This window comes from Capricornis sumatraensis, chromosome 4 (genome assembly GCF_032405125.1).
Source record: "Capricornis sumatraensis isolate serow.1 chromosome 4, serow.2, whole genome shotgun sequence".
In the NCBI taxonomy this organism is placed as follows: domain Eukaryota; kingdom Metazoa; phylum Chordata; class Mammalia; order Artiodactyla; family Bovidae; genus Capricornis; species Capricornis sumatraensis.
In genome coordinates this window covers 100315621-100336227 of record NC_091072.1, presented here as the reverse complement: position 1 = coordinate 100336227, position 20607 = coordinate 100315621, and the positions used below count along the sequence as shown (strand labels likewise).

The 20607-nt window shown below is 52.3% G+C and overlaps 2 protein-coding genes across 4 annotated transcripts; one reads left to right on the top strand and one right to left on the bottom strand.

Annotated features, from left to right (window-relative positions):
• Positions 1-337: 337 nt before the first annotated feature.
• GLI1 (GLI family zinc finger 1) lies at positions 338-7237 on the top strand. 2 transcript variants are annotated; one of them, XM_068971261.1, is made up of 11 exons: positions 338-437; positions 645-737; positions 1003-1198; positions 1453-1597; positions 1932-2021; positions 2111-2248; positions 2561-2710; positions 3441-3605; positions 4099-4329; positions 4853-5120; positions 5502-7237. In XM_068971261.1, the coding sequence occupies exons 1-11, from the start codon at positions 338-340 to the stop codon at positions 7235-7237; spliced, it is 3312 nt and encodes a 1103-aa protein (XP_068827362.1). The 2 variants fall into 2 exon arrangements, with proteins under 2 accessions (XP_068827362.1, XP_068827363.1); XM_068971262.1 differs by lacking the exon at positions 645-737 and having other exon boundaries at positions 1033-1198.
• A 409-nt stretch (positions 7238-7646) lies between these two features.
• Positions 7647-14597, bottom strand: ARHGAP9 (Rho GTPase activating protein 9). Of its 2 annotated transcripts, XM_068970649.1 has the most exons (17): positions 14282-14597; positions 13785-14008; positions 12583-12807; positions 12279-12392; positions 11975-12076; positions 11682-11743; positions 11468-11558; positions 11188-11283; positions 10931-11029; positions 10372-10513; positions 10187-10294; positions 9742-9840; positions 9526-9603; positions 9329-9382; positions 8943-9077; positions 8483-8588; positions 7647-7869 (listed from the first exon to the last, which is right to left on the bottom strand). In XM_068970649.1, the coding sequence occupies exons 1-17, from the start codon at positions 14595-14597 to the stop codon at positions 7698-7700; spliced, it is 2223 nt and encodes a 740-aa protein (XP_068826750.1). In that variant the 3' UTR covers positions 7647-7697. The 2 variants fall into 2 exon arrangements, with proteins under 2 accessions (XP_068826750.1, XP_068826751.1); XM_068970650.1 differs by lacking the exons at positions 13785-14008; positions 14282-14597 and adding an exon at positions 12907-12936.
• Positions 14598-20607: the final 6010 nt, after the last annotated feature.

Here is a 20607-nt window from a genome sequence, read left to right as displayed (position 1 = left end):
ACTTGAAGCTCCTAGTCACAATTTTGGTCCACAACACTCCCCCAACACACACACACTCACACACACACTCCATCCAGGCAGAGCTCCTCCCTAAAAAGGAGTCCTAAAAAGATCTCCAGGACTGCCTCTGTTTCTATGGGACTTCTCTCCATAACCTCCCCTAGCTGAGCGATGCTCCTTTCAACTTGATTTTCCATGGCAGATGTCTTGGAGGTAATCTGCCCAGGGTTCTGGGCCTGAGTGACTTATCTGACCTTCCATATTTCCCCCCGCCTTTGTAACTTGCAGGTCTCCCTTCCCCTCCTGCAGTGACCCCCACACTCTCCTCTGAGACACCATGTTCAACTCGATGACCCCACCACCAGTCAGTAGCTATGGCGAGCCCTGTTGTCTCCGGCCCCTCCCCAGTCAGGGGGCCCCCAGTATGGGGACAGAAGGTCAGTACATACACCAGTCCCTGGACTTTGACTACTGGCAGATCTCTCACCCAGCCCCAGGGGTCCCTCTTCTATCCCATTCGTTTCCCATATACAAAAAGATTTGAGGTCCCATGCCATATGGGACTGGGCCTTACTTGGGGTTTCAAGATGGACTGTATGTGCCCTTCATTCCCATGCCCCATCCCAGCTGTATCTCTTTCCTAGGACTGCCAGGCCTGCCCTTCTGCCATCAGGCCACCCTCATGCCCGGCCCCCACAGCTATGGGCCAGCCAGAGAAGCCAACAGCTGCGCAGAGGGTGAGGCCTCAGGCAACCTGTCTTTCCTTTCTGCCCCTTTGGGATTTGTCCTGAGGGAGAGTGTTGGAGGGCAGGGGATCTGCCTTGGAAAAGGAAATGCCTAGAGATGGGATTAAGGAGTCAGAGCATGATCAGAAGGTCACAGATGAGGTCAACAGGGTAGAGTCTAGTGTTGTTTCTTTTTGCTGAGAGTCAGTCCTCATGGGTTGGATGCCTGAGGGGCCTACTCCTTTATCGTATCTACCTCCCCTGTTTCCTGCCCCAGTGCCACTGTTTCCTCCTCCCCGGAGTGCAGTCAAATTGACCAAGAAGCGGGCACTCTCCATCTCCCCTCTGTCAGACGCCAGCCTGGACCTGCAGACAGTTATCCGCACCTCGCCCAGCTCCCTTGTGGCCTTCATCAACTCACGCTGTGCATCTCCGGGAGGTTCCTATGGTCACCTCTCCATCGGCACCATGAGGTGCAGACAGCCTCGAGCTAAGAGGCCCCTAAGACCCTGCCAAACCCCATTAGAAGCCTCAAAGCCTTCCAAACCACCTGATCCTCTTTGAATCCTTATCATTTCAAAGGTGTGGAAGTCCTCTTCAATACTTTCCCTGGGCTGTCTCCACTGTTTCCCATACTGTCTTCCAGAAACCTTCCAAAGAGCCCAGGAACTCCTGAGGCTTTCTGAGACGACAGTCCTAAATGATTGCCTCTCCTCCTCCTCCACAGCCCATCTCTGGGATTCTCACCCCAGATGAACCACCAGAAAGGGACCTCGCCTTCTTTTGGGGTCCAGCCCTGTGGTCCCCATGACCCCACGCAGGGTGGGATGATGCCGCATCCTCAGTCCCAGGGACCCCTCCCAACTTGCCAGGTGAGAATCACCTGATTTCCCTCAGTTCAGGGTGGATGGGTGGTGGGCTTTTTCTTTTAGAGGAAAGGCGAAAGAATAGAGGATGTCAAAGTTTTCAGTGCCAGAAAAATAAAGGAGTATGGATGCCGGGGGTTGACTCCTTGAGGTTCTGTCAGTCCCTTCCAAGTGAGATCCCACCTTTCTCTCACCCCATTCACCAGTGCAGTCTAAGGAGGAAGTCAAACTCAGGGGTTGCAGCTGCTAGGGTGGGACACTCAGGGCTGGAAGACTTGGCTGGGGTCCCTTTTCCTCCTCCCACTTCTGTCTTCGTCATCCTCACCTTCCTTTGGGAAAGCTGAAGTCTGAGCTGGGTGTGCTGGTTAACAAGTGCCCAGAGGAGCCCTTGGAAGGTGATATGTCCAGTCCCAACTCCACGAGCACACAGGTAATGGGGAGCGGGGAGCTTTACTTCTGGAACCTGAATGAAACAAAAGCTGTCACCAGGTGACCCTAGGGTTTTCTCTCCTACCCTAGGATCCACTGCTGGGGATGCTGGATGGGCGGGAGGACCTAGAGAGAGAAGAGAAGCCTGAGCCTGACTCTGTGTATGAGACTGACTGTCGCTGGGATGGCTGCAGTCAGGAATTTGACTCCCAGGAGCAGCTGGTGCATGTGAGCCCTGGGGGGTAACAGGAATGCTGGCTGGAGCCTGTAGGGCATTCTGGGTGGGACATGGTGGAGTCAGGCTAAGGGCAGGGGGTCAAAGATGGAATACCCAGTGGGTAGGCAGAAACTGAGGAGCTGTAGCTTTGTTTAGAAACAGGGAGGAACGGAGATGTGGGCTCTGATCTTCTTCCTGCCTTTTCTTTCCCCATGACAGGAAGTCATGGAGGGATATGGTGGGGTGGGGAGGTCAAGAGAAGGTCTGTTCTGGATCTCAGGGGCATAGGGAACCTCGGAGAGCCTCTGCATCTTCTCCCTCAGCACATCAACAGTGAGCACATCCATGGAGAGCGGAAGGAGTTCGTGTGCCATTGGGGGGGCTGCTCCAGGGAGCTGAGGCCCTTCAAAGCCCAGTACATGCTGGTGGTGCACATGCGCAGACACACGGGCGAGAAGCCACATAAGTGCACGGTGAGGCACCCCCTCCCCAAGCTCAGGGTCCCTTCCTAAATCAAGGCTCCCCACAAAGGCAGGGGCCAATCTGACTTTTGCCATCACAGGTCCCTTCCTCCACAAACAAACATTTAAAAATTGTGTTGTATAGACCGCATTGGTATAAAGATGAACATATTGACGTTACTTGTTAGAACACTTTCTAATTTTTTTTCCCCCTTGTTTTTTTAAAAGAAATTAAAACATTTTTGTGGGCACCAGACAGTACAGTGGACCTAGGCACTGTGCTCGCAACTTGGGTTAATGGAGAAGCCCTGGACTGAGGACACACACCAGGATGACCCCATCTTAACACAGTCTGGGCTCCCCAGGCAGGGAGATGCGCTCTGACTTGATCCAGAGCGCTGCCTCATCTCCACATCCCTGCAGGCAGAGTGCCTCCAGCTACTTCTGTCCCCTCTGCTTTTGCCTACCATTGTCCCTGAATTTTGGGAATTCTATAGTCCCAGCACTCTCCCATCTCCCCCATCCTCCCCTGCACTGCATAGGATGTGGGATCTCAGTTCTCCAACCAGGGATTGAACTCAAGTCCCCTGCATCAGAAGCACAGAGTCTTAGTCACTGGACCACTAGGGAAGTCCCACGCTTGAATTATATTCTCTGATGTATGTCCCTTTTGAGATTCAGGGTTCCGCTAATCTCCATGTCCTTCTGTCTGAGAGCCATCCTTTGACCCCATATCCCCTAGTTTGAGGGGTGCCGGAAGTCATACTCACGCCTGGAAAATCTGAAGACACACCTGCGGTCACACACTGGTGAGAAGCCATACATGTGTGAGCACGAGGGCTGCAGTAAAGCCTTCAGCAATGCCAGTGACCGAGCCAAGCATCAGAATCGGACCCACTCCAATGAGGTGAATGCCCCACTCAGGAGACCCTCCTCCCCACTTACAGACGCCACCTACTTGGGAGCTTCCCCCATAAGAAACCCCTTAGCTCAGCACCCACTTCACAGAGGTGAGTTCCCCTCCACCTGCATAATTCACCCAGAGATTGTCTTTCTGAAACCAAGAATTTCCACTTACTATCCCTCCCCCACCTCTAACCAGTCAAAGGGCTAAGCTAAAATAGACCCATTCTAACTAGGGTACCTTCAACTCCTGAATTTATGAGGCCTTACAGCCCTGGGTTCATTCCCTCCCCTTTCCCAGGCCTATCCGTTTTCCTAATCTTCCCCTTGATCCGTTCATCCTTTACTCCAAGGGCCCTACTCTCCTTCCTTCCTTGGGTGCTACGCGTTCCTCCCTGAGTCCCCTTGTCTTCACTTAACGCCACCACTTTTTCCCATTTCCTGGCATTGTCCCGGTTTGATTCTTTTGCCTGCTGTCTTCACTCTCCACTCAACAGAAGCCCTACGTGTGTAAGCTCCCTGGCTGCACCAAACGCTACACAGATCCCAGCTCGCTCAGGAAACATGTCAAGACAGTACACGGTCCTGATGCCCACGTGACCAAGCGGCACCGAGGAGACGGCCCCCTGCCCCGGGCACCGGCTCTTTCCTCAGTGGAGCCCAAGAGGGAGCGGGATGGAGGCCCCATTAGGGAGGAGAGCAGACTGACTGTGCCGGAGGGTGCCATGGTGAGGCAATGCCCTGCCTCCATACCTCTGCCTGCCCTGCCGACATCTTTCTAGCCCCTTCCAACTGGTCCATCTCCTTCTATGCTCATCTCTCTTCTGTGGCTGGTCCCCAGTCCCTTATCCGAGTGTTGCTCCTTAGGCTACCTCAAATCTAGGGATTTTACTGTAATTAGTGCCTGGGTCCAACCAGCTCATATAGAAATTAGTGTATTATTTGAGGCCTTCTACCAGTATAATTTCAGGTACGCCTCAAAACAGCTTCATGAGAAGGGAACTTACTCTTGTCATTTTCAGATGAAGGAGCTTAGAGAACCTGTCCAAGGTTATAGAGGACAAATTGGAGCTGAGGTAGTCTAGGTTCTTTTCAAGGAACTTTCCCCTAGTTCACCCGTGTCTTTCACTTGATCAGCCCTCTCTACACCTATAAGCAGTCACTGGGACACAGGCTCTAGCCACTCACCAAGTTCAAGGAGCTGTGGGGAAGGAGGATGGGCACCACCTTCAGCCCTGCTCTTCCCCACAGAAGCCACAGCCGAGCCCTGGGGCCCAGTCGTCCTGCAGCAGTGACCACTCCCCAGCAGGCAGCGCGGCCAATACAGACAGTGGTGTGGAAATGACTGGAAATGCAGGGGGCAGCACGGAGGACCTGTCCAGCTTGGACGAGGGGCCTTGCCTTGCGGGAACTGGGCTGTCTACTCTTCGCCGCCTTGAGAACCTCAGGCTGGACCAGCTACATCAGTTCCGGCCGATGGGGCCCCGGGGCCTCAAACTGCCCAGCTTGACCCACACCGGTGAGTGAAGGGTGTGGGGCATGGTTGCAGGGCTGAGATCTGGCCCTTCTCTGAGACTGGAAGGAAGACTTCACCTTTCAGGGCTGCTGTACAATTAGAAAAAGGTCCCCTTTCCTCAAGATACTTTTCTTCCATCTATCAGAAAATTGTTGTCTTTTGAATGCTGTCCCCTTTGATTGTGCAGTGTACAATCTGTAGGACTGTTCACAGTGACCCTGAATCTCTGATGACCCAGAAGCAAAAAGGGAATGGGAGAAGGAGGGGAGAGAACTGAGTGGCTAGAGTTAAGGAGCCTTCCCTGGAATTCTGGACAAGGCTTCCCCTTGGGAGAGGCACGGTGAAATTCAGAGGGCTCCCTGGCCAGCCTGTCTTTTCTTGCAGGCACTCCTGGCTCTCGCCGTCTGGGCCCCCCGGTATCTCTTGACCACCGCAGCAGCAGCTCCAGCAGTGTCAGTTCAGCCTATACTGTCAGCCGCCGGTCCTCCCTTGCCTCCCCTTTCCCCCCCGGTTCCCCACCAGAGAATGGGGCATCCTCCCTGCCTGGCCTCACGCCTGCCCAGCACTACCTGCTCCGGGCCAGATATGCTTCAGCCAGGGGAGGTGGCACCCCTCCCACTGCAGCACCCAGCCTGGATCGGACAGGGGCTCTTCCTGCACCTCCCTGGAGAAGCCGAGCTGAGTATCCAGGATACAACCCTAACGTAGGGGTCACCCGGAGGGCCAGTGACCCAGCCCGGTCGGTTGACCGCCCTGCCCCAGCCAGAGTCCAGCGGTTCAAGAGTTTGGGCTGTGTCCACAGCCCCCCTACAGTGGTAGGACAGAACTTCGATCCCCAACTCCCAACCTCTGTCTACTCACCACAGCCCCCCAGCATCACTGAGAATGTCTCCATGGATACCAGAGGGCTTCGGGAGGAGCCAGAGGTTGGGACCTCCATGATGGGCAGTGGTCTGAACCCCTATATGGACTTTCCACCTGCCGATACTCTGGGATATGGAGGGCCTGAGGCAGCAGCAGCTGAGCCTTATGGAGCTAGAGGGCCCGGCTCCCTGCCTCTTGGGCCTGGCCCACCCACCAACTATGGCCCCAGCCCCTGTCCCCCGCAGGTTCCCTATTCTGAACCAACCCCAGAAACATGGAGTGAGTTCCCGTCCCACTCTGGGCTCTACTCAGGCCCCAAGGCTCCAGCTGGAGCCTACAGCCAGTGTCCTCGTCTTGAACATTATGGACAAGTGCAAGTGAAGCCAGAACAGGGGTGCCCCGTGGGTTCTGACACCACAGGACTGGCACCCTGCCTCAATGCCCACCCCAATGAGGGGCCTCCACGCTCACAGCCTCTGTTCTCCCACTACCCACAGCCTCCCCCTCCCCAGTATCCCCAGTCAGGTTCCTATACCCAGCCATCTCCTGATTATCTGCCTTCAGAAGCCAGGCCCGGCCTGGATTTCGAGTCCCCCACTCATTCTACAGGACACCTCAAGGCGCAGCTTGTGTGTAATTATGTTCAGTCTCAACAGGAGCTGCTGTGGGAGGGTGGGGGCAGGGGAGACCCCCCAGTCCAAGAACCTCTCTATCAGAGTCCCAAGTTTCTGGGGGGTTCCCAGGTCAGCTCAAGCCCTGCCAAGGCCCCAGTGGCCACATATGGACCTGGCTTTGCACCTAATATGCCCAATCACAAGCCAGGCTCCTATCCTACCCCTTCATGCCATGAAAATTTTGCAGTAGGGGCCAACAAAGCTTCCCATAGGGCAGCAGCACCACCCCGACTTCTACCCCCACTACCAGCTTGCTATGGGCCCCTCAAGGCAGGGGGCACCAATCCCAGCTGTGGCCATCCTGAGGTGGGCAGGCTGGGAGGGGGCCCTGCCTTGTACCCTCCTCCTGAAGGGCAGGTATGTAACCCTCTGGACTCTCTTGATCTTGACAACACGCAGCTGGACTTTGTGGCTATTCTGGATGAGGCCCAGGGGCTGAGTCCTCCCCCTTCTCACGATCAGAGGGACAGCTCTGAACACACCCCACCTCCCTCTGGGACCCCCAACATGGCTGTGGGCAACATGAGTGTGTTACTGGGATCCCTGCCTGGGGAGACACAGTTCCTCAATTCTAGTGCTTAAGGAGTGGGGGACCACAGATCCACATTTCCTGAGGGGTTTCCATCCCCACAAGGAAGTCCGGAGGAGGAGCCATAGCCCCCTGGGATGCCCCAGGGATGGGGGGGTGGGCTGGGGCTGTACACAGTCTAAATATATTTGGGGAGGAATTTGATAATGACACTGTTTCCTGATAATAAAGGAACTGCATCAGAAAGAGCCCTGCTTTATACTGTGACTATCTTGGGGGAGGGGTGATGGCCAGAACCTAGAGAAGCAGGGGCTAATCCAGCCACCTTCCTCTTTAGAGAAGTTTCCTCATCCTAACCCAGGCCCTCAGCTCAGACTCACAAAGGTGGAGACAGCCATCTGGGAGACAGGATTTAAAGGGATGTCCTCAAAACAGAACAACCCCCTCCCTCGCCCCCACCAAAGGCTACCCAACAGAGATCGCTGGAAATACGTTTTCTCTTCTTTGCCCCAGTCAGGGAAAGACTCTGGTGAAGTTGGTGAGCATCAGCTGGACGACCTGCCCAGGGTAGAGGACATGGGCCACTGGATCCGATGTCTCCTGCTCTGGCCGAAATAGGGTTGGTCCAAACACAATTCCCAGGTTGTGGGGGGTCATGCGGTTCTTGTCTGAGTGTGCTATCACCCTGTGGGTAAAGGCCAAGAGACGGGACCATAGTATAGCAGCTTTGCCACTTCAAATAAATCTAACCCATCAAAGGTTTGAGGACGAATCCACTTTGGGGCCCTTCCATGCAGTAGCTGAAGAAAACCAAGGAAAGAACCAGGGGGACAGAACTGAGACCAGCGGAGAAACCTTCAGGATTCAACCTTCAGGACGCAACCTAGGATATACCCGCCTCTTCCCAACTTCAGAGACTGCCCCTAGAGTCCTCTCTGCTCATCATCTGGGAGGTTTTCATTCAGATGGCTATCCTCTCTCAGAGGTCACTGCCCAGCTCTGCCAAATGTCATCCCCACTGTCCCAGTGAAAGACAAAGGCAGAAGGAAGGTTAGATTTTTCCTTATTTCTCTCACATCATCCCTAGACTTGTCTTGTTCCCTAGTTCCTCATTTGATGCTGACAGCAAAAAAAGTTTCGACCCTGGCAATATATCCTCGGCACAGAGTGCCTATTTCCTCAATGACCCACTAACTTTCGGTGTTTCCCTGCCTTCACCCCATCTGAACACAGAGTCCCGGCTGCAGGCCCCACCCCACCCTCCCCTGACATGAACAAAGATATTCAGTCTTCCTGACCTGCATAAATGCTCCAGGAGGTACCGCAGAGTGTCATGGTTGGGCTTTGGCATTGAGCTTATTAATTCTTGTATTTGAGAGAGGCACTGTTCTGATTCAGTGAGGGCTAGAGAGAAAGAGTGACAGGAAGGGCATGGGAGTGAGGTTAGGAAAGGTGTTAAGGCAGAGTGGGTAACCTCAGTATCCTTTCTGGTGCTTGGGGAAGACATCATTAATCGATCATGGCTTTCTTTTTCACTGAGTCCAATTACAATCTTAGGATTCTTTTTTAACTCAGCCCTCTAAACACACACATACAAAACTGGAGTGGGCACATTAATTGAAAATTAATTTCCATCTCTGTATTCAGGCTGGGACAGAGGAGTGGAAGGAAACCTCTTCTCTACTCTTTTATCACTCATGCCTCCCCCCCGCCCTCCACCCCGTGTCAAGGCTATTGCCCAAAGCTCCCATCCTTTACCAATGGCAGCACGAAAATCGGGCAGCAGTAGTGAGGGCACCAGAGGCTGGGGTAGCTCCCTCAGAAAAAGTTTCAGGGCTCCCGTGATCACATGGATGTCATCCCATTCAGCACTGTCCAAATCTAATCGGCCTTCTGGAAGGAAAAGGAGGTACAGAGGGGCTCAGGGCTCAAGAAGGGTTACAGGGACCCAGAGACTAAGAGATCAGGAGTTTAGGGAAAGATCCAGTGAAGACAGACCATGGAGCACCTAGGGGGTCCACAGTGGGGCAGAGATCGGGATGAGAGCAACCCCCCACCCCAGGACCAGGACGTGGGGGAGTCCACAGGGAGCAGGGATGGCATGGAAGGCTTTTAAAGGTTGGAGGGGCCTTCCATGGAAGTACCTTGTCCTGGCTGTTCCGGAAACATGTACCTCCCATCGGAAGTGATGGCCCGCTCTACAACAAGTAAAAGAAATCAAGAGCTAAGACATGTAGCTCCAGCCAGAAGACCTCCCCGGTTCTGCCAGCTCTCTCACTCAGACCTTTGGGTTCTGAGACATGAAGTTCTTAGTACCACCACCTGCCCACAGCCTTCTCACCTCTGTCCACCAAGAAGCGAAGCTTCTGGACCACTGCCAAGTTCCCGCTCACCCGGTAAATGCCATCCACATCCAGACCTGGGAGATGAGGCAGGAAGCAGATAAAGACTCTTGATCTAAAATGTGTGCTGGTGAGGGTAGAGAAACAAAGGGCACACAAGGGTGGGGGAGGTGGGGCTTTGGCCGGTTAGAAGGAGGAGACTCTGGGAAAGTGACCTCTCTTGTCCACAGCAGCAATGCAGAGCCGCACAAAGCTGGGCACGGTGTCTCCCTCCCGCTGGCACAGTGACTCCAACTGGCAGCCAAACACCTGGTCTGGGGAGACACAGAATGAGGTGGAAGCCAGTGACTGTGTCACCCATGTGGGCTCTTTCCAGCACAGGTCTTCATCCCAAAGCTGGGCTGGCTCTCCTGCCTGCCTGAGCAAGGAAGTACACCCCCTCCCCGCAACAATCAGCTGTAGGGAGCAAGCCGAGGGGAAGTATTGGTCTCAGAAGACCGCTGATCTAGTTCTGGGAAGCTCTACCCTGAGCCTCGCTGAAGTTTTCTCATCCAGGACAAGCTGATGCCCAGATCCGGAATGTAAATAAAAGTGCTTGCAGAAACACTAAAGCAGGCACGAACAAAGGGGAAGGGTCCCAGGCGGTCCAGCCCCCCTCACCTCGGAGCAGACCCCGCTCCTGCAGGGTTTGCAAGGGCGGTCTCTTGGCGATTAGCCGCTTTAGTTTGCTCCGCACACGGTTCTGCTCCGCTGTTTCGGGACACCGACCTGCGGCACCAAGTGCAGCGTGAGAGCGGCGGCGGCTCGAAGGAGAGGGGGAAAAGCCCCCAGGGCCCGCCCCTTACTGGAGCTCCGGCGGCCGCCGATCCGCAGCAGAGACTTGGACACTGGTTCCGACTCCTCTTCCTCGTCCTCCCCGGCGCTCAGCTCCTCCAGTTCCGCAGGTCCCGAGCCTGACAGACGCCCCTCCAGGGGGTTCTCTCGATCCTAGATCCGCACCGCAGTGTTAGTCGCTCAGTCGTGTCCGACTCTTTGCGACCCCATGGACTGTAACCCGCCAGGATCGTCTGTCCTTGGGATTCTCCAGGCAAGAATACTGGAGTGGGTTGCCATGCCCTCCTCCAGGGGATCTTCCCAAACGAGGGATTGAACCCGGATCTCCTGCAATGCAGGCAGATTCTTTACTGTCTGTGCCACCAGGGAAGCCGCACCGCAAGATGGGCCGAATCCGAGGTGGGAAGAGAGCCAGGAGAGAGCCATCTACACCGCCGACCCGGCTGCTGGGGTCCCCTACCTCCCAGGCCTACCCTCTTACCAGTAGGCCACTGTGTCCCTCATCCATGACCCCTGCATCCTACAGTTCCTCCTCCACTCCTTCTGCCAGCCCACTCCCACCCGTCTCACCAGGCGCTCGATGACCGCCCGCAGCGCGCTGTGCCAGGCTCGCAGCTCAGCCTCCTGGTCAGACTGCAGCAGGAACTCGTGGCCCGGGACCGTGCGGATCTGAGAGGCCCGCGGGGAAAAGCAGGAGGGGGTCAGCGGGAAGGAGCAAGAAAAGCAGGGAGGCCGAGCGGGGAAACCCCCGAGTGGGAAATTAGGGGCGCGCCCTCTGGGCTAGTGCGCATTGGGGGGGGGGGGGAAATGAGAGGGCGGGCACTCACGTGCAGGACGTGGCGGCGGCTGGACAGGTGGCGGCCGTGGGCCAGGGCCGCCCCCCGCAGGTCCACGCTGCTCTCGGGCCGGCTACCCGCTGGTCCCTGGCAACGAGGGGGGAAACTGAGGCCAGGGCGCTGCTCCCCTCACTGCCTCCCTCTCACCCGGAGGCCTGCGAGGACTGGTGACCTCGCCCGCCCCACCTCCGCCCCCGCAGCTGGCCTAAGGTGAGTAGAAAGGGTGCCGGAACCCCTCCAGCTTCCCCCTGCGCCCCTCCCTCACACTCACCCAGGCAGTGGAGGGGGCGGTCGGCGGCGGTTCTCGGTAGAACACCAGGCTGTTACCCGCTAATACCACCCAAGAGGGGCCCCAGTTCTTCCTGCAGGGGCGGTGGTAATAGAGCAAAGGTCACTGAGAGTCACATAGAGGAGGGCCTCTCCCAACCCTCCGCGCTACCCGCGAACCCTCCAGCCCCAGCCCAGGCTGCGTTCCCAGTTCTCACCGGAGCTTGCGCCCGCCCTGAGCAATCTTGGTCATGTTGAGCAAGCCCGACTTTTCCACCTCCTGGGAAGTGGCAGGAAGGGCCTCAATAAGTCACCCAGCGCCCCCACAGTCACCATGGCTTTCCCCCAGGGGATCTCCCAGGAGTGAGGTCCTTTAAGGTTTGACCGGATGGGTGCTCGGTGAGAGAGAGTACCCAGAGATCACTCAGAAAGAGGAAGGCCTTTCTGCAGGAGCAAGAACTGGGGGCTGGGGAAGGGAGGATCTTGTCGTTCACAAGGAAAAGAGACTTACGTGGGGGTCATCTAGGACCGTCGGCAGAGGCCGAGGGCACTGCAAAGATGAAGGCTTGCCGGGGTCCAGCTGGGAGGTGCGTCTGCAGAGGTAGGGTGAACCCTGAGGGAGGGGATTGGAGAAACAGGTGGGGAAACCTTTAACTTAGGAGTCCCTGGCTGTAGGGGGAAGAGGGATGTGGATGTGGGTGTGAGGCAGGGGGTTGCTGGGGTAATGTCTCCAGCAAAGAGAATATCTCAAGTAAAAGAGAAAGTCAAAAAAGATAGCTTTTCTGAATGTGATCAGGAGGAGGAAGGGATCTAACCTGGGAGTCAAAAATCTCTGATGTCTTGGGACCAGATTCTTCGTCCTTTGCCTGAGGCTGCAGGATACCATTGTCCCTATTCAAGGTCTGTGTCCCCTCCATGGAGCCGGGGTTCTAGGGGAAGGAAAAGGTAAAACTGCACCCATCGAGATGCCACCTCCGTTGGCTCTCAAAGCCCTTCTCACGATTTTTTGATTCTTCTAATCTTCCGAGAGTCCCAGTGAGAAAACATACTACTTTGGGGATCAAGAGGGGAAAGGAGGAGACTCAAGGGACAAGGGACAAGCAGGAGGGAAGGTCTCACCGTCTCTCGGGTTCGAGTGTGGCGTGGGGGCTTCCAGGATTTACAGCCAGTCAGTGAATTTATGTAGAAGCAGCGTCCAGAGTTGGGGTCCAAGTGCTGCTCCCAGGCGTCCAGCCTCTGCAGTGGGGGGCACACAGGGTTTGAGGGCGGGGACCGGGGACAGCGGCGAAGGTCCACCAGGTTGCAGTACACAGGGGCCTTTGACATGAGGGTCTGGGGTCTTGCCTGCAAGGAAAGGGGGAAGAAAAAGCCTGTTATTCTGCTGGGCCCCTCCCCAATCTCTTCTCTAACCACCCCCTCCTCTCTCCACCACCATCTTCTCACCACCAGCTCCTGACTGGGTTGACCCAGGTACTGAGGAGGAAACCCTAGTCCCCAGTGGTTGGTTTTTTTCTTACGTTTTTTTTTTTTTCTTTGACTCCCTCCCTCACAGTCTGCTTTTCTCCTCACTTCCTGTTGCCAACTTCCCTCCTCCCCCACCCTGCCCCCACTGGAGGACCTCAGGAAAGGGGAACAGGCTTTTCTCGGTGTGGAGGGAGGGGCAGCGTCCCACCCTCATATCTTCCAGAGTAAAAGGAGATGGAGAGGGGTCAGAGAGCCCTGCTAGCTAGCAGAGTATGAGAGAGGAGGGGCCATTTTTCACCCATTAGTAAGTAAGAGAGAGGTGAGGAGCCAAATCTTCAGGAAGATCAAAGGAGTTACATCTCTAGAGAAAGAAGTTACATCTCTAGAGGAAACTTGCTGGTAACCTGAGCTAGCAAGACAGAACACAGCAAAAAAAAAAAAAAAAAAAAACAAAACCCTGCACTGGGCCAGGAGTCAGGAGGCTGAGACAAGAGAAGCAAAGCTGAGCAGGCCTTTCAGTCCCTCTATCATTTTGTAGTTTCCACATATCCTCAGGATCTTTGCTACTTGCTGTCCTAGAGCTAGAATTCCATCTCTCGTCTCGTTTATTTCAGGGCTGTTTCTCCTTATTCAGATTCAACCTTGTCATTTCCTCAGAGAGGCCTCCCTAGACCAGTCATCCTTCACCACATCTAGCTTCTTGGTAGTGCTTATTAGTTTAAAAGGCTTTCTTATTTATGTGTTCATCATCCCCATGGGAATCCCTGGAGGGCAGAGATTCTGTCTGTCCTGATTGCCAATGTGCCTCGAACTGAGCCCAGCAGTGACAGTTGCTCCAAAGAGGTGCTATGACTCACCATGTTGGCATCGGTCTCTGTCAGCAAGTTTTCCTGGGAAAGGGATCTTCCACTTGGTCCTGCCCGGAAGGGCTTCAGGAGGCTGGGCCTCAAGTTGGTAACACTGACACTTCTACACATTTTAGGGGGAAGGGGAGGAGGCTGCTCCGATGTAGCCTGGGCTCTGCCTGGGGGTTCCTGACACAGGTTCATCTCCTCCAGAGAGCCAGGAAATAACTTTGGCCCTGGAAACAGAGAAATGGGAAGCGTTGGAGGCAGGGTCCCCCCAGGGTTCTTGGCTAGGTCCCCCATCCTGAGGAAAAGAGCAGGAAAACAGCAGGTGGAAAATTACATGAGATCTAGGAGGCTTGAGACTAGGAAGGAGAGGCAGTGGGGACACCATGGAGGGGAGAAGGAGTAGGAGTCGAGGGTCAGCAGAAGCTTGGGGGAAGGGGATCTTTCCAATAATTCCCAGAAGCCAGGGAGGTAGGAAGGCGATGGGGGGAGGACCTACTCACCAGGAGTCCAGAGAGACTGGCTGGGGGTGATGGTCGTTGGGCTGTGGGAAGGACTAGATTCCTCTATCATGTAGGCAGCTGGGACAAAGACGGGGCGAGAGGTGGATGGTGCTCCCAGGCGCCTTGCTAACCACCAGTCTGAGTTGGTCTTTCGAAGCAGTAGGAATCTGTCTCCTTCAGCCAAAGACACCTGCCGGCCATCTGCCCCAGTGTAAGTGAAGGCATAGAGAGCACAGAGCTGGGATCCCCGAGAAGGGCTTCGGGACCCCAGCCCTAAGTTTCCCCAGGTGCTTGGCCACCACCGGCCCGATAGCATTGTTGTCAATACCATCACCTATGGGAAAATGGGGTGACGGAGATCCAGAAAAAGACAGGACTGACTGCTCGCAGGCAGAGAGACATGGTTCTGAGAGCAGTTTGGGGCAGAAGATAAGAACAGAAACCCTGTCATGAGAGGAGAGGGTAAGGCAGAAGACCCAAATGGGTTCAGTAAGAGGTTTTGGGGTCTGAGAAGTCCTGGGTGATGTGTCTAATGAGGAAGTACATAAGTAAGGTGAGAGAGGATGTGGTCAGCAGGGCTTCAAGACCAGCACGGCAGGAAGTCAGAGGAGGGGGTCTAGTTGGGTGATTTTCCTCCAAGTACTTTCTGGGGCCTAACAGAAGTTCTAGGGACAGGAGGAGCTGGCCCTGAATGGTGGTGGGACTCTTGAGCTGGACACAGGAAGATGAAGAGAAAGAATCAGTTTTGAGGCAGAACACAGGCAAAGAGTTAATGGATGACAAAGATACAAAAATTTGTGACCCTTTATTAAATTTACACAAGGACCAATATTTCCATTACTGATGGCCACAGACCTGCAGCTGTGTGCTTCCTGTGCAGATTGAGAAGAACATTAAGACAGAGAAACAGAGCCAGAGAAATAGTAAGATCAAATTGGAGAGAAAGAGAGAGTGGTTAGGAGAAACACAGAGGTGCTCAGTTTGAGGAAAAGGTAAAATCAATTTAGGATTTATTTTGGGGAGCTGAGAAACACTGATATGATCCTTGGTACTAAGTCTCTTGGGTGGGACCCTACTTTAGTGTGTGGGTTCATTAATTCATGCTCTTAACAAGGGTTGGCTGACCACCTCCTGTGTGAAAAGAACAGTGTCAGCTACTAGAGATGAGAGAAGGGAAGGAGACAGACATAGCCCTTGACCTCTCAAAGCTTAAAGACAGATATCAACTAGTGACATAATAAATGTATTAATTACAATTGAATCAGGGACTATGAACAAATAGCACAGGATGTTTTGACAGCTTATGGGGGTGGATGGAGGATTGATCTCAGTTTCTCCCTGGTGGAAAATGGGAACTGACCCCCAGTGTCTATTGCCAGAACTTTAAGCCCCAGAATTTAGTGCTTCCTCCTTACCTGATCACTCCTCTTCTCCCCTTCTCTGTTTCTCTACTGCAAGTCACAGGCTTGCTCTCTGGCTTTGGAGACTTGGAGTAGGGAGAGCCCCATCCTCTTGGTGACATCAGAGAGCCAGGTCTCCTCCCCTGACACCTGATCTGAGGCCTGGGTTGCCAGTACTGGGATTCTGCCTTGGTGATCTCTCCTTAGTTTGCTCCACTTTCAACATGTGGAGAACCTTGCCCCTCCACTCTCCCTTCCCACTTCCAAAATAGTGACCAAGGAAATGGCTACCCACTCCAGTATTCTTGCCTGGAGAATCCCATGGACAGAGGAGCCTGGAGGGCTACAGTCCATGGGGCCACAAAGATTTGGACATGACTGAGCGACTAACAGTTTTTTTTCTTATTCATTTATTCATTCATCTGGTGGTTGTTAACTGCTCAAATCTCATCCTCTAACTGTCCCCAGGGACTGCTCCTCTCCAGTCCTCTCCAGTCTGCCTTCTCTCCTGCACTTTTTCCTCTTTATTGACTCCTAACCATTAGTTTTTATTTTTTTTAATGCATTTCTTTTTTATTATTTAATTTATTTTTGGTTGCACTGAGTCTTCATTGCTGCACTCAAGCTTTTTCAAAGTTACAGTGAGCAGGGCTTACTCTTCGTTGCAGTGCATGGGCTCTTCATTGCAGTGGCTTCTCTTGGTGCACAGGCTCTAGGTCCATGAGCTTCGGTAGATGCAGCACTCAGTGGCTGTGGCTCCTGGCTCTAGAGCACAGGCTCAGTAGTTGTGGCACATGGGCTTTGCTGCTCTGAGGGATTTAGAATCCTCCCAGACCAGGGATCAAACCTGTCTCCCCTGCATTGGCTAACAGATTCTTATCCACTGTACTACCAGGGGAACCCTACCATTAGATTTTAAACATATCCAAGTCTCTCCCATCTTTAGACAAACTTCCCCTTCATTTACTGTACTCTCTAGTTGCTACCCTATCTCTCTCTTCCTTTTCACAGTCAAATTTCTTGAAACAGGTGCCTACACATGGAGGTCTCTATTTCCTCTCCCTCATTCCCTCACCTTTGCAAGTTCACTCCTCATAGGGTGTGGCCTGCCTCTTCACAGATACTCTGCAGTCCTTATGTTGCTTGACATCTCAGCAACAGCCAACACAGTTGAACTTTCTCTCCTACAAACATTGCTGGTGTCCTTCTTAGCCTTTTTTTTTTTTTTTTTTTTAGCAATTCCTTCTCTGTTGCGTTGGAGAAGGAAATGGCAACCCACTCCAGTATTCTTGCCTGGAGAATCCCATGGAGGGAGGAGCTTGGTAGGCTACAGTCCACGGGGTTGCAAAGAGTCGGACACGGCTGAGCTACTTCACTTCTTCTCTGTTGCATAAGGAAGAACTTTGCTTGTTTCTTAAACCCCAGAAGTCTGTCTAAGATCCTGAGCCCTTTACCTTCTATATACCATTGGTGGTCTTATTCTCTCCCCAGCTCAAATGACCTCCATATGTCACTGGCACTGTATCTCCAGTCCAGATCTTTCTCTGGAGCTCCAGTCTAATCCGTTGTCCACTGAAAAACGCCACTTGGGTTTTTCACAGGTACCACAAACATAGTATGTTCTCAATTGAACTTGTCAGCTTCCCCCATAAACTTGTTTCTCTCGAAGTACCACTAGTAAGTTAATTAATTAATTTTTTGGGGGGGCCACACCAAGCGGTTTCCCAGAATCCCAAAACCTAGGCTACCAGGGAACTCCCAAGTTAAATTTAAATTTATAAATATTCATTGAATGCTTACTATCATACATACCAGGGCAAGAACTGTATGCTAGGCATTATCAATTAAGATGCCCTCTTTTAGGGAATTCCCTGGTGGTCCAGTGGTTAGGACTCGGCCCTTCCACTGCAGGAGGGAGGGCTTCCATCTCTGTTTGGGGAATTAAAATTCTGCATGCTGTGATGTGTAGTCAAAAATAAAATTGTTGCCCTCTCATTAATGATTAAAATACAGTGTGATAATCACTATGAAAGGGAAAATACTATCATCTGTTGGAGCACATAGAGGGTGTACCCAATAGCCCAGGCCAGAAATCTAGCAGCCAGCCAACCCTAACTGTCTTGTTTCTTCAGCACTCATATTTAGCTGATTGCTAAATCTTTGCAATCTACTTCCTTTAATCCCTATAAGTACTGCCTTTTTAAGCCCAGATAATATAATTTCTGAACTGGTTTCCTTGCATATAGTTCTGTTCCTCTCCAGTCCATTCCTGGCATAGTGATGCTTCCAAAACATAAAAATGCCCTGCCACTCCCCTGACTTAACCATTCAAAGGGTTCCCATTTTCCTCAGAGTAAAGTCCAGATTTTACAGTATGGTTTAGAGAGACTTTCTCCTGTTAGCCTAGCATTTTCACACTTCCCACTACAAACTCCATATTCCAGCTACATACTAATTCCTCACATTCCTAAAATGCATTGAGGTCTCTGGTCCTTTGCATAAGTTGTTCCTTCTGCCTGAAACACTTCCTCTCTCCACTTCCACCAGTCTTTATCAGACTAATTCTTACTCATTAGTTAGATCTCAGTTGAAAGGTCATTTGCACAAGAAAATCTCTCTTAACTCCTTAGAGTCAAGTAGGGCCCCTAACTAGGAGATCCTACAGCAAGCTTTACATTTCCTCATAACTTTCATGACACTTTAAGGTTATTTGACTTTTCTGACTTCCCAGAAAGTCTGTGAGCTCTGCTAAGGTAGAAGCCTATTTTGTGAACAACTGTATCTTCAATGCTTTATATAGCTCAAAGTAACCTCTCTGTGGGGTAGAAAGTTTTCCTCATCTGAAAAATGAGAATGACAGAAGCTACCACACAGTCTGTAATTTAAAAAATAACAATTATTTTCTTAGAGCCCATGATTTTATGGGGCAGAGACTTGGGCAGGGCTCAGCTGGGCGATTCTTCTGTCCCATGTAGTGTTGACTAGGATCACTTGGTGATATTCAGCAATCAGATAGATGGTTTGATCTGGAAAGCTTCACTCACATACCTGACCACTTGATGAGGATGGATGGAATGCTGGGATCAGCTGGCACTGTCAACCAGCATGTCAACATGACACCACTCCTGCATGGCAATCTCAGAGTAGTAAGACTTCTTACCTGGCAGTTCAATGCTATTAGAGTGTGCCAAGAGGCCTGGGCAGAAGCTGCAAGGCTTCTTATGGCTTAGCTTCAAAAAGCCCAGAACCACCACAGAGTTTTTTGAAAATTAAAAATGTGGGTTTTTTTCCATTTAAAAAAATTAGTTTGAGAAATATATATATATATATACATATATAAAACAGTGCCAATTTCATAAGTACTCCTATTAGGTATTAATTAATTTTAAAGGGATTCAAAGATGATTAAGAAGGTCCCTTTCTCAATTACTGATATGTGTTTCCTAGAATAGAATATACTTATTGCCCCTGGTGGCTCAGTGGTAAAGAGTCCACCTGACAATGTAGAGACATGAATTCCAACCCTGGGTTGGAAAGATCTCCTGGAGAAGGAACTGGCAACCCATTCCAGTATTTTGACTGAGAAATGCCATGGACAGAGGAGCCTGACAGCCTACAGTCTGTAGGGTCACAAGAGTTGGACATCCCTTAGTGACTAAACAACAATTGCCCAACTCTTAGCCTTCATAGTCCCCTCAATCTACTTTTCTATACGCAAGCTCCCTTCCCGTTAATGAAATTGCCAGTGTGCATATGCGCTTCAGACTGGTATTAAATCAATGTTTAATAGTCACGTTCTCTTAATTGGACATCACTTACTGCCTAAACAGACAGTTGGCTCAACGGTTAAAGCATCTGCCTGGAATGTGGGAGACCTGGGTTCGATCCCTGGGTCAGGAAGATCTGGAGCTGGAAATGGCAACCCACTCTAGTACTTTTACCTGGAGAATCCCATGGAGGGAGGAGCCTGATAGGCTACAGTCCATGGGGTCCCAAAGAGTCGGACACGACTACGACTGAGCGACTTCACTTTTAGCGACTAAACAACAGTTGCCCAACTTTTAGCCTTCATAGTCCCCTCAATCTACTTTTCTATACGCAAGCTCCCTTCCCTTTAATGAGATTGCCAGTGTGCATATGCGCTTCAGACTGGTATTAAATCAATATTTAATAGTCACGTTCTCTTTTGTTAATAAGACAATGAAAATTTTTAATTGTCACTAACGTTAAGTTAGTGTCCCTAACGTAAGTAATTCGGGCACGACTGAGTGACTAAGCACATAGTGAAGTCGCTCAGTCGTGTCCGACTCTTTGCGACCCCGTGAACTGCAGCCTACCAGGCTTCTCCGTCCATGGGATTCTCCAGGCAAGAATACTGGAGTGGGTTACGATTTCTTTCTCCAGGGGATCTTCCCGATCGAACTCGGGTCTCCCACATTGGAGGCAGCCGCTTTAACCTCTGAGCCACCAGGCAAGCCCCAAGCACATTGCACAACGTTAAGTTTATCATAGCTCTCAACTCTAGAACTCTTGATTCTTATGAACTCCAATCTACAGTCAGCCATTGCGAGTTGCCTCTGTCATGGCAGCGCCACTTCAGCAAGAAAGTGGGGCCCTCGGTTTCCGTCATCGGCCTCTGGCTGCTTTAGAGGATTAAAGTGAGCTGGGCCCCACACGTTACGGTCTCCTCCGGTCCTCCCATCAATAAAGTGTCGCTCTGGCACCGCATCTAAACCTCTCCATCTCTATGGCACTCCTTTCCTGTTTTCTAGTGTTGCATGATGGGAGAAACAGTCAGCTTTCCGGGAGCCAGGCCAGGGGAACGGCTCCATTCGGGACTCCATTTCCCGGCGTACCTCGCGGCGGTCGGTCAGCCCTCTGGCGGGAGACCGGTTCCGGTTGCATCAGCGTAGGGTCCACGGCGAA